Source organism: Phyllostomus discolor, chromosome 5 (assembly GCF_004126475.2).
Source record: "Phyllostomus discolor isolate MPI-MPIP mPhyDis1 chromosome 5, mPhyDis1.pri.v3, whole genome shotgun sequence".
Taxonomy (NCBI): Eukaryota; Metazoa; Chordata; class Mammalia; order Chiroptera; family Phyllostomidae; genus Phyllostomus; species Phyllostomus discolor.
Genome location: NC_040907.2, coordinates 97,071,413 through 97,083,314, shown reverse-complemented (window position 1 = coordinate 97,083,314; position 11,902 = coordinate 97,071,413). Strand labels below are relative to the sequence as shown.

At 35.1% G+C, this 11,902-nt stretch overlaps 1 protein-coding gene across 8 annotated transcripts in view; it reads right to left on the bottom strand.

Annotated features, from left to right (window-relative positions):
• Positions 1–419: 419 nt before the first annotated feature.
• The window catches only part of EXOC2 (exocyst complex component 2), a 262,089-nt gene continuing 250,606 nt past the window's right edge, over positions 420–11,902 (bottom strand). For 7 of the 8 annotated variants that reach the window (XM_028511621.2, XM_036026609.1, XM_028511622.2 and 4 more), the window contains 4 exons: positions 7,429–7,490; positions 5,054–5,113; positions 2,539–2,666; positions 420–1,692 (listed from right to left, as the gene is read on the bottom strand). In XM_028511621.2, the coding sequence (XP_028367422.1) occupies positions 2,573–2,666; positions 5,054–5,113; positions 7,429–7,490 (216 nt within the window). In that variant the 3' untranslated portion in view covers positions 420–1,692; positions 2,539–2,572. The remainder of the gene's footprint in view (positions 1,693–2,538; positions 2,667–5,053; positions 5,114–7,428; positions 7,491–11,902) is intronic. The other variant, XM_036026607.1, reaches the window with a different exon arrangement.

Below are 11,902 nucleotides of genomic sequence, written 5' to 3'. Positions count from 1 at the left end.
TGCATGCAAGGATGGCAGACACAGGAGTGTGACTCAAGAGCTGTGCCTACTGCTATGATGCTTGGTTTGTAATGTTGGAATCATTTCTAGAACACGCCACTTTCGTGGTACATTGATATAGAAAGTCTCAGTAAGACCAAATTACTTCCAATACTTTTCAGCACTGAAAGCGAGGCCAACTTTGCTAACTGACATGAAGCTAGGCTGACAACAGGGGTGTGATGTGCTAAACCCTAATGCTACCTGGGTGTGAAAGCAAGCACCTTTGAGTAACTTAAATTTTTTTCTCAGCTACTTCTCTGTAAATTTGCTCCAAGTCTCTCAGATCTTTTCTTACATTATATTTCACCATTTTCTCTTAACCATTAAATTCTTCTGTAGCTCAAGCAGCTCTTAAAATTCCCCTTTCTTCCAAGAAGTCCCCCTTGACTTGTTGGAATAGTAGTCCTTGAACCACCTCATTTGGGTATGGGTTTTTTTTATGTGCCTGCCCTCCATTCTCTGAGCCATAAAAGCCCTTTACCTGTTTCTATTTTGCTTACATTTTATTATCCTCTCATGTTCATGTGCTTCCCTGACCTTTGCCTCTAGAGGAGGGATAGCAGAAAGCATATTCATCTGGGAGGAAGACCCGGCTCTGGTTAAGAAGAGATGAAGACAGTGAGCTCTGAGTCTGACACAGACCCTGCCCTTTCCAGCCTTGTGGTCTCTGAGAAGTAACTAACTTCTAAGTCTCAACTACCTTGTCTGTGAAATGAACATAATACCTCCTAGTTCATAATGTCTGCATAAGGCTGTTGGGAGTACTGATTTAGTGCAGTGCCTTGCATACAGTAAGCCCCCACTAGTAAAGAACTAGGAGAACACCTGGTAAGTGCTTTCTGACAAGGAATAGACAAACATAAGGTAAATTGAAATTTAAGTATTTATTGTGAGTGTTAAATAGAGCTACAAGAAGTTATATAGATAATAAACATGTAGACATAAAGACTTAGGGGAAAATGTTAACTAAATTACATCTATCGAAGACACAGTGTTTATTGGCTGAATGCTCTATACTAGATATTTAAAATAACAGATATTCAGAATTGCAGTTGTAAAATTTAATTCATAGTCATGTTAGCTACAATGGTTAACATGCTTAAGAGATAATATTTTGTATATTTCTTAATAAGCTTTGTCAAGCACATTTATAAAGGAGTAACTTCCAGTTACTATGATTTCCCACCATATATCAAATGAACAGACAACAATGACTTATTTCAAATAATGGGTACTGTATATAGCTATACTGTACTCTGAAATTAGTTATATTAATAGATAGTAATTTCAGCATTAAAGAAAGGACATTCTGTGAAACCCATAGAAAAAATTTAAAACCCTGACACCCAGACTACAAATAGAGAATTTCTCAATTTTCTTAGTGGCTGAGGGGCATCTTCGCATCTTCAGAAAACACAGACTCAGCCAGAGCAGCCTTCTCTTAGCTACTGAGCAAGACACTTCAAAGGGTAAGAAGTGGTGAGAAGGGAAACTGCCAGAGGGGAAGGAGCAAAGAGCGCTGTCCCCACAGTCTGGGTTATTCTTAGGAGACAGTGAATGAAGACTGCAGTTGTTCCAAACACCCATGGGATATCCAAGTTCCACCACATGTAACAGAGGGGGATCTTCGGGGACAGGCAACACACTGACCTGAAGTGACACATCAAATTAAGAGTGAATGAGACCAAAACTACACTAAAACTCAACTCAACTCTACATTGAAAAGATGCTTAGCACTGTGAACAATAAAAAGTAGGGAGCAAAATGTAAAGGTAACTTATGGACATCTGGACCACAAATAATCTACCTAAAATGTAACATTTTTCTTATGAAGATTGCAAATTTTCTAAAATCTACTTGCATATGAGAATTAGAGCTATGTGTATGAAATACTGTTTTTAAGGACAGCTGAACTGCTTAGGAGAGTTAAGCTCCAAAGACATCTAGATATAACTTCTCAAATCTCTTCTATCATTCTGTTCCTATGTCTTGAAAGCTACTGATGTTAAACTTTTAGTAAATAAGATGCTGAAAAAAATGCTTTAGTATACATCATATGCCATCTCAAAAACATTCCCTGAAAAGTAACTCTTCCTATGGCACTCATCATGAAATATTTAGCTAAGGAAAAAAAAAATATATATAATTATGTGTGCGTATATATATAATTGTATATATATAATATACTTGTATATATATATTATATATAAATATATATTATATATTATATATTATATATATTGGGGTGAAAGATATATATATATATATATATATATATAAATTTAAAATCATACAGGACCCTAATATAATAAAAATGACAAAACAAATACTGAAATACTGCTGCTTGGGCATTTCAAATAAGGGTACTTTTATTGAAATAAAACATATACCAACATCTTTCTACACTACTACTTCTGGAGAAAAAAAGAAATTGCAAACCTAATGCTTTATTTACAAATACCTTTAGAACACTTAAGAAAGTTCTAATTTTATTACTTGTTATTTTTGGGTTGCCCTAATTTAGAAGTACTTATGTCTTCGTCATGGTTGAAGAAGTGGCTTGGAAGCAGGTGAGCTGTAAGTGCATGCTACTCTTGAACTTGTTCAGCAGCTCTTCCAGTAACCTGTGGGGATCAGAGATGGTTTGCAACCTGACATAATGAAGCTTGGAAAACATGCCGGGGAGCCAACTGTGTTACAGAAACATATTTATGTTTATATATAAAAAATTTCCCTCCTTTTCCCTTCTTCAAGATTACATTCCTCCCTAAAACAGATTGTACCTGTATGTTTTAATTCACTTTTCAAAGTTTACATATACTATAATGTACTCTTTTTGGCATATGGTTCTATGAATGTTGATAAATATATCTCAGCAGCCTAACAACTTCCATAATCAGGCTAAAGAATAGGTCCATCATCCTCCATATTCTCTGATGCTGCCCCTTACAGCACTTTTCCCTTTACTCCCCACCCCTGGGAAACAATTTGTCTAATCTCTGTTTCTCTTATTTTATTTTTTAAGCAAATATTGACAAGTGGTAAACTAAAGTGGTGAATTAAATACCAGAAGAATCAGGGCTACTTCTAATTCCACCAGGTAAATCATTCTACTACGTACTTGATAACTCTGTTTCCTTAACTAGTCTGATATGTCTATGTAATTTTAGGGCCAAAAAGGATCTTAGCTTCAACTGGTTCAGAAAAAAACATGAAGGGAGCCTACTGGCATTGGGATCATGACATTATTTCATGGTTTAACAATGCTCAATATTAGGACACTGTCCCAATAGCAGACCTAAACTCTAGACCCCATGCAGGACTATAGCAGGTTGGCTGTTGTTCTTGATGCCCCCCAAAAGCACTAACTAGCCTTTTGAGCCATGTTCTTTATGTTAAAATAATAGTTTTAATCTTTTTCATATTTATTTTAAAGAAATGAATAGGGTTTAAAAGTAATTCAGATAGAACTTGAAAGTTAGTGTGAGAACTAGGAAAATAGCCAACAGGGCTGCAGGTGTGATGTTTGTACAGCCATCCATTTGCCCATTTAGGGACATACATAGGGACATATAAGCAAAAGAAATGGTCTGCCACCCATTCTCCCTAGCCCAGTCCAAGTCTCCATATGACATTAACCCAGTTCCATGTGTTTTCCCTGCCCCCCTGGAGTTTTCATAACATTCATCTGTGCTAGATCACAGAGCCCACACTGAATTTTTCATGCAGTTTAACAACACCATAAATACTGGGTTGGACAAAAAGCTTGTTTAGTTTTTTCCATATGATGGCTCTAGTATGCTTGGTTGTCTTTAACTTCATTTGAAACAATTTTGTTAGATTGTATGGTGACAGTTGTCACATCATTGTGTATTTAAAATAATCAAAATCAGTGAATTTTTGTACAGCCATTTTAACATTGTAGATGGAAGAAAATATGCAGTATAGTATGCTTTATTATTTCAAGAAAGTTAAAATGCAACTGAAACACAAAAAATATTTGTACATTATAAGGAGAAGGTACTGTGACTGATCAAATATGTAAAAAGTGGTTTGTGAAGTTTCTTGGTACTTGTGACATTTTGGCCAGAAACTTCTTTGCTGTGGGACTGTCTTATGCATTGGAAGATGTTTAGCAGCACCCCTGGCCTCTACGCACTGGAAGCCAATAGCAAGAGATAGCTGACATACTCAAAATAATGCAAATCAAAAAGTTATTGGTGAAGATGAAAAATGTTTCTTTTATTTTACAGAAAAAAACTAAGTGGACTTTTTGGCCAACCCAATACTTGTTTATGGGCTGATAAGCCAAATGCAAAAGTGGGTGGACTTCAGTTACCTTGGTGAAGGAGCAAAGATCTATAATGTTTTCCCTGACTTGGCTAAGGGTAGGCTGGGTATTTATTAAATTTACCTGGCCTAGATTTTGTCTCAGGTCAGAATTTCTTGTTACATCAGTAGCAAAGTTTAAACTCAGACTGAGACAATCAATACAGTATTAGTGAAACATATGTAACTTTATTATATCATATTTACAAATCTATTCTTTCTTCATACTTTATATTACATAGAGCACAAAATGTACATTGCTGAGCTACTCAAGGGAAAAACAATCACTGAGCCCTGCATTTTACTATGTTGTCCTCTCTTTCACATTTCTCTAAGTATTATCTTAAAAATTTAAGACAATGATATAGTTTACTGAGTAAGTCAAACTTTCTTGTGACATTCTTTATACTGGTCACTCTTGTGACATTCTCTATACTAGTTGTTTAAGACAAGAAAAGAACTAATGTCTAAATTGTCATAAACACAGAAGAAAGGTTTTACCTTATTCTGTCACTTGGAAGACAAGTAAAGAATAGTGTGTATTATGATACATACTATTAAGGGCTATTAAATACTTCTCTTCATTAAATTCAAATTATTACTTATAAAAAGAGTACTTTTGGGTAATAAAATCTTATTCAACACATCTAACTGGTTCCTGAGAATAGCATACAGAACTTACTTTTTATCTGCTCCACTGGAAAGCTGAGGCAGGGCTTCCAAAGCCTGTTTAAAACTAGACCTGGAACACAAGTAGCAACATTTAAGTTGAAATATTTTATGCTTCTAAATGGAATTAAGAGCATTATTAAAATTTTTAAGCATATCTTAAATATAAAGAAACTAGTATAAACCAATGAAGCATGTAGAAATATGAGAAAAAGTAAAAGTGCAAAACAATAGAAAAAGTAAAAGTGAGGGTATAGTTACCAAAGCCTTGGTAGGAGCAGGGTCTAAAAACTCATCTAAAAAATGAAATATAACTTGAAAAACGGAAGTAGGAACTAAATTTTATAAAAGAATGCTACTCGCGATAGATGAAAGCTTAGTAGATAGATGGATGTTTAATTTTTTAAAATTCTATTTTCAAAACAAGAGCGAACTCTAGATAAAGCAAATAGTAAGAAAGAAAGGAAACTAAGTAGAAATACAATCTTGTGAAAGGTCACACAAATGGGGACACAGAGTACTGCAGTGTCCACGGCCTGATTTACAGCCTTTGTCTTATTATAATAACTGAAGTTTTTACAGAATTTAGATATTATTATGTTTAAAATTTGTAGAATAATGGAGGGATGTATCCATATTTTAAAATTCAACACTATTTCATTTCATGAAAAAGGAAAGTGCATTTTAAAACCAGCAGTTTGATATGTTTAACTTGTTAATGTAGAGAGTATCAGAAAAGTTACTGAATCAAATGAAAAGCATTTAGGGGAGAATATTTGGTAATAATTTGTACCATTCACTAAGAAACAACTGACTAAGGTGAAGAAATTAATATAATTATTCATGACTTCAAAGTGGTCTTTGATTTTGTATTGTAAAAACATTCTCATCAGTATACCATGAAATAAGTTTTGACCAGGATTTCTCGGGCTAGGGGCAGGTATACTAGCAACATATAGTAAGACTGCAAAGTCCCAATACAGTTATGAAGCTACCCCAGGCACCGGGTCGCTTCAGTTGTTCCTGACTGGGGCAAGGTGTAGGTGTGGGGTTATCTCATAACTTGTGGGCATGTTTCACTCCCTTCCCAATAGGAAATTGGCTCTCCTCTTTCCTGATGTCAAGGAAAGTCTGTGCCTTATCTCCACAATCATGCTGTTTCTTGTAAACCTCTTCTCAATGAATCAAAACAAATGTGACGCTGTTAGTCTTTATTTTTACATTATGACAATAATAATGAGGAGGAGGAGGATACCACTTATTTGCAGTGCACCAAGAGTTTAGAAGGTGACTTGACATATTCTCATTTAATTTCCTCAAAACTTTGCCTACAAAGTATTATTATCTTCGTTTTATAAATGAAGAACTTAGGCCATGAAAGGTAAAGTTAGTGAGAATAAATACACAAGGCATGCATACAAATCAAATATGGAAGGAATGCTTTCTATCATCTGCTATTTAGCACTCTGTGCAGACAAGCAACCATTGGAAAAAAGCGTGCTTCAGTAACCAATATGGGAGCCACCTGGAAATGGTCAGCCTGATGAATAGGAACAAGAAGCTAACTTTGGGCTGGGGTGGGAGTCAAAGGCAGAAAACTAGACTTGAACAACAATTAAAATAAAATTAAACAATTTTAAAAAAGAAGCTAACTTTGTTAGGAAAAAAATAGAAGAGGTCTTTCAGTTGAAATGATAGCAGTAAGAAGATGGCATTAACCATGTTATCAAAAGCTGGAAATTAATAAACGTATTGCACAAAATATCCTTAAACAATTTATTTGTATACTACTTGGCTTCTCACACACATTATTATCAGTATAAACCAACATTTCCTAGGTAATGTTGCCAATGGAGTAAACAGGTTTGTAAAAGCAAGTAGTTAGTAGTACTGTTTCAGTTCATGTACTGATATTTCAATGATAGGAAATCCTGACTTTCATTCAAAACAGCTAAAAATCATCAAATTTCCACTACAAATTTTTTTCAGAGAAACCACAATGCTTCCTCTGATAATTACAACACTTAAAACAGTCCTTCAAAGTCTGCTATGAATATATTTATTTTCTCCTTTTTTAAAAAAAAAGAATGCAATGTTCTGCTACATTGATTATGGGACTAAGATTTATCTTATAGAATGAAAAACATAAAATTACATTATCTTTTCTTCTTCATATTATGCTATGAAGAACCAGTCTTAGGAGCCCATGACTTAATATAGATGTACGTTTTTTAACTAAAAATTTGGTCAATCATGTGTAAACATTTACACACCACAAAATCATGAGCATTCACTCTGCTCAGTTATCTTTACAAAAGATTTTATACACAAGTCAGACCAACATTATTATTAATGAAGCACTCAAAACGAGAATATTTAGCATCTCACTTGCTTTCAGGAGTCAGGTGAACAGCCACAGTATCCCTCAAAGCACAGATTTCAAGCCTTGCCTAAAGATGAGAAAAGGACAAAATGACAATTAGGATTTGTGATGGTTACTGAATAGAAATAGGTGGTGAAGGAGATGGCCTCCAGCCTGTTCATGGCAGGCACAGTGTTGACAGAACACTACAGGCACATGGTTACCTCCACCCCCATGTGATTATTAGTTATGAACAAACTTCTGAAAACAGTCCAAAGAAATCAGCTGTGACAAAATTTCCTTTGACTGAAAATTAATTTACAGTCAAGTATGACTGTGTGAAGGCAGGCAGCTAGATATCTTGCTATAAAAGGACAAACTACACAAGGATTTCCCAGCAATCTGTATTTACTATCTAACCAGTAATTTTTCTTTTAGTTTGCTTGTGAGAGGAAGGAAAGTCTGAAACACTGTCCCTGAATTATTCCCCTCCTCCACCGATTTAAGGAAGTGGGTTGGCTTACTTCCTTACACCTATGCACTTGTGGGCACATTGCCTTTAACTTCAAAAGTTAAGCTATAGATTCACTACAACACCATTAAAATCACATATACCTTAAAAAAATTGACAAGCTGATTCCAAATAGACAAAACGATCTTGAAAAAGAGTAACACAACTGGAGATATTCATACTTCCTGATGTCAAAACTTACTATAAAGCTACAATAACCAAGGCAAAGTGACACTGGTATATGGACAGACATAGAGGTCAATAGAATAGGATTGGGTATCCTTATGCTTATGATCAATTGATTTTTGACATGGGTGCTGAGACTATTCGATGGGCAAAGAATAGTCTCTTAACAAATGATGCTGGGACAACTGGATATCCTCATGCAAAAGAATGAAATTACTGGGCCAGCTAAAGAGTCCACTTAGTTTTTTCCCTGTAAAATGAAAGAACATTTTTTTCATTTTCACCAATAACTTTTCTGATTCAGATATTCTGAGAATGTTGGCTATCTCCAGCTATTGACTTCTAGTGGGTAGGGAGGAGGGTGCTGCTAAACATCTTCCAATGCATAAGATAGCCTACAGCAAAGAACTATTTGGCCAAAGTGTTAAGAGTACCAAGAAACTTCACAAACAACTTTTGACATGTTCAATCAGTCATAGCACCTTCTCCATACACTGCACAAAGAGTTCTTTTTGTGTTTCAGTTGCACTTTTACCATTCTTGAAATAATAAAGCAAAATATGCCAAAAATGTTGCATATTTTCTTCCATCTTCAATACTAAAATGGCTACACAAAAAATTCACTGATTTTGATAAATTTTTTTTAAATGCAGTGATGTGACAGCAGTCACCATACAATCTAACAAAATTGTTTCAAATGAAGTTAAAGACAACTAAGCACTACTAAAGCCATCATGTAGAAAAAACTAAATGAACTTTTTGGTCAACCCAATAGATCCCTTCCTTAACACAAAATTAACTCAAAATGGACCCAACTGTAAGTAATAAAACTGTAAAATGCTTAAAAGAAAACAAGTAAATATTTAGATATTGGATTAGGCAAGCCTTCTTACAAATGACATTGAAGTACAAGTAATGAAAGAAAAAATAGATAAACTGGACTTCATCAAAATTTAAAAATTATGTCCTCAAAAGAAAATCATCAATAAAATGAAAAGAGTAAGATAGCACTTCTCACACAAAATGTTGGCTTAATTTGAAAGACCAACAGTAACATATATTGACAACGATGTATAGGAACTGGAATCTTTATATATCACTGGTAGAAAAGTAAAATGATATAGCTGCTTTGAAAATAGTCTGCTACCAGAGGGGAGCAGGGAGAGGGATAATGGGGGAAAATAGGGGAAGGGTCATCTAGGAACACCTATAAAGGACACATGGACAAAGCCAAGGGGGTAGGTTCAAGGGTGGGAGGCAGGGATGCATGGGGTGGGGGGGGGGGGGGAAAATGGGGACAACTGTACTTGAACAACAACAAAAATAAATGAAAGAAAGAGAGGGAGAGAGAGAAGGAAGGAAGGAAAAGGAAAGAAGAAAGGAAGATAGAAGGGAGGGAGGGAAGGAGGGAAGGAGAAAGAAAGTCTGGCAGTTCATTAAAAGATAAACAGAGTAACCATATGACCTAGCAATTCTACCCCTAGGTATATAACCAAGAGAAATGAAAACATATGTCCACAAAAACTTGTAAATTAATGTTCACAGAGGCATTCTTCATATTAGCCAAACATGGAAACAGCCCAAATACTCATCAAATAATGAATCAATAAATGAAGTGTGGTATATTTATATCATGGAATATTATTCAGTCATAAAAGGAAATTATACAAGCTACAAAATGGATGAACCTTTCAAACATTATGTTAAGTGAAAGAAACCAGTTTCAAAAAGCCGTATTTATATGATTCTGTTTATACGTAATTTTCAGAATATGCAAATCAGCACACGGAAAACAGACTTGTGCTTGTCTAATGCTGTGGAGAGGGGATGGAAGGAAAATGGGAAGTGATTGCTAATGGATCTGGGGTTTCTTTCTGGGGTGATGCAACATTCTAAAATTCATTGTGGTGGTGATTACACAACTCTGTGAACACAGTAAAAAAATCACTGAATTGTATACTCTTTTTATCTTGTAGATATATTGTATGCTACAGGAATTTTATCTGCACAAAACTTTTATGACAGAAAAGCTAACCTAAAGCTTACACTTGTTTGCAAGCTTGAAGAAGTGTGACTTTAGATAGATTGTTTTCCTCAGAGTACTAGAAAGGCCTCTAAAGAGAAAGCCCACATCCTCTACCTGTGATTCAGGTACCCACAGTGTAGGTTATGCTCAGGGGTCTATATGAAACAAATAGCTCTTATTCTCCAGGAGTGCATAAAATGCTAAACAATCATAAAAGACATGGCTAGTTCTTTAAATCAGACTTATCAGAAATTCTGTAACCAATCTAGATAACAGCTGATAAGATACACTATATTCAGTGAAACTTTTCTGTTTGGAAAGCAATTATTTGGTTTCATTTTTCAGTGCCTTAGAAGCCCGAAAAATAGTTTGTAACTAGAAAACACCTGTATGACAATTTACTTCTATTGTTTATACTCTAGTTTATGTTAAAAATATACCTACAAGGAAAATATCAAAGAGAAAAAAATAAGGTAGAACTTTTAGTTGAATATTTTAGGATTAAATAAATCACCACAAAACTAATTTTCATGTAGAAACTTTATTCAAAAAAGGTGTATTAATTAACCTATGGATTCAAACAAGGTGTATTAACCTATGGATTATGCTAATTATAAAAGTGGTGGTTACTTACATAATATACAAAAAAACTGTATGCCAAAAAATATCATGCTAAAAGATCAGCTAAAATCACCAAACTGTCACTCGACTCCTCTCTCCTCTCTGAACTGGTTCTCAGGAAGGTTTTGAAGACTCATACACTGGCCTTTTATGAAAATAATTAGTAAAGATTATTAACCTGTAGTCTTTCTCAGAGTTATCTGTTCAAAAGAAGGATGTCAAAAACAGCCATTCTCAATGGGAAAGGGTGAGGTAGGGCAGTTACACTCATTTGAACTTTTTCAAAATAAAAAAATGCCTGCCCAGTTCCTAGGAAGTATCAAAACATTAGAGGTTGGAATGGTCAAGGTGTCCAGTATTCTCCTGGATATGTGACGAGTAACTCCTCACTTCATGTCATTGATAGGATCTTGGAATCTGTGACTATAAGAGAAATGGTATAGAATGAAACCAATTTTACCAAAGGCAAAGTTCTATGGCACACTTCTGGTCATAAAAACATCACCAAACTTCCAATTAAGGACTCCAAACACTTCTAATATTAAACACTGGAATAACAGTGATCTCTACATACATTTAAGAAAGATTAATAAAAACAAGTAAAATTATTTTCTAAATCACTCCTTCCACTTCATGTGGCAGTGCAGGTGGCAGACGCCCATCCTGGCAGCTGAGGGTATAGGCAGGCCCCACCCTTGGATACACTTCTATCACAGGCACTTCACACATCTCACACTCACATAGATGGGACAATGTAGACACATGCACAGCTCTATGGTGTGGGAAGAAACCGGAGTCCCCAGAGAAAACCATACAGACGTGGGGATAATGTACAAACCCCAAACACCCAGGAATCAATTTTTCCCATCAACATTATTATGAAATGATATTAAACAAAACAATGTTCGCAACTGTGTAACAGCTCGCAACTATCAACTACTGAATCTAAAACCAAAAACAAACTAAGCAAACAACTAGAACATGAACAGAATCACAGAAATGCAGATCACAGGGAGAGTTATCCATGGGGAGGGAGAGACGTGAGGAAGGGGGGAAATGGACAGGGAATAAGAAGCATAAATGTTAGGTACAAAATAGACAAGGGGAGCTTAAGAATATTATAGGAAATGGAGAAGCCAAAGAATTCATATGCATG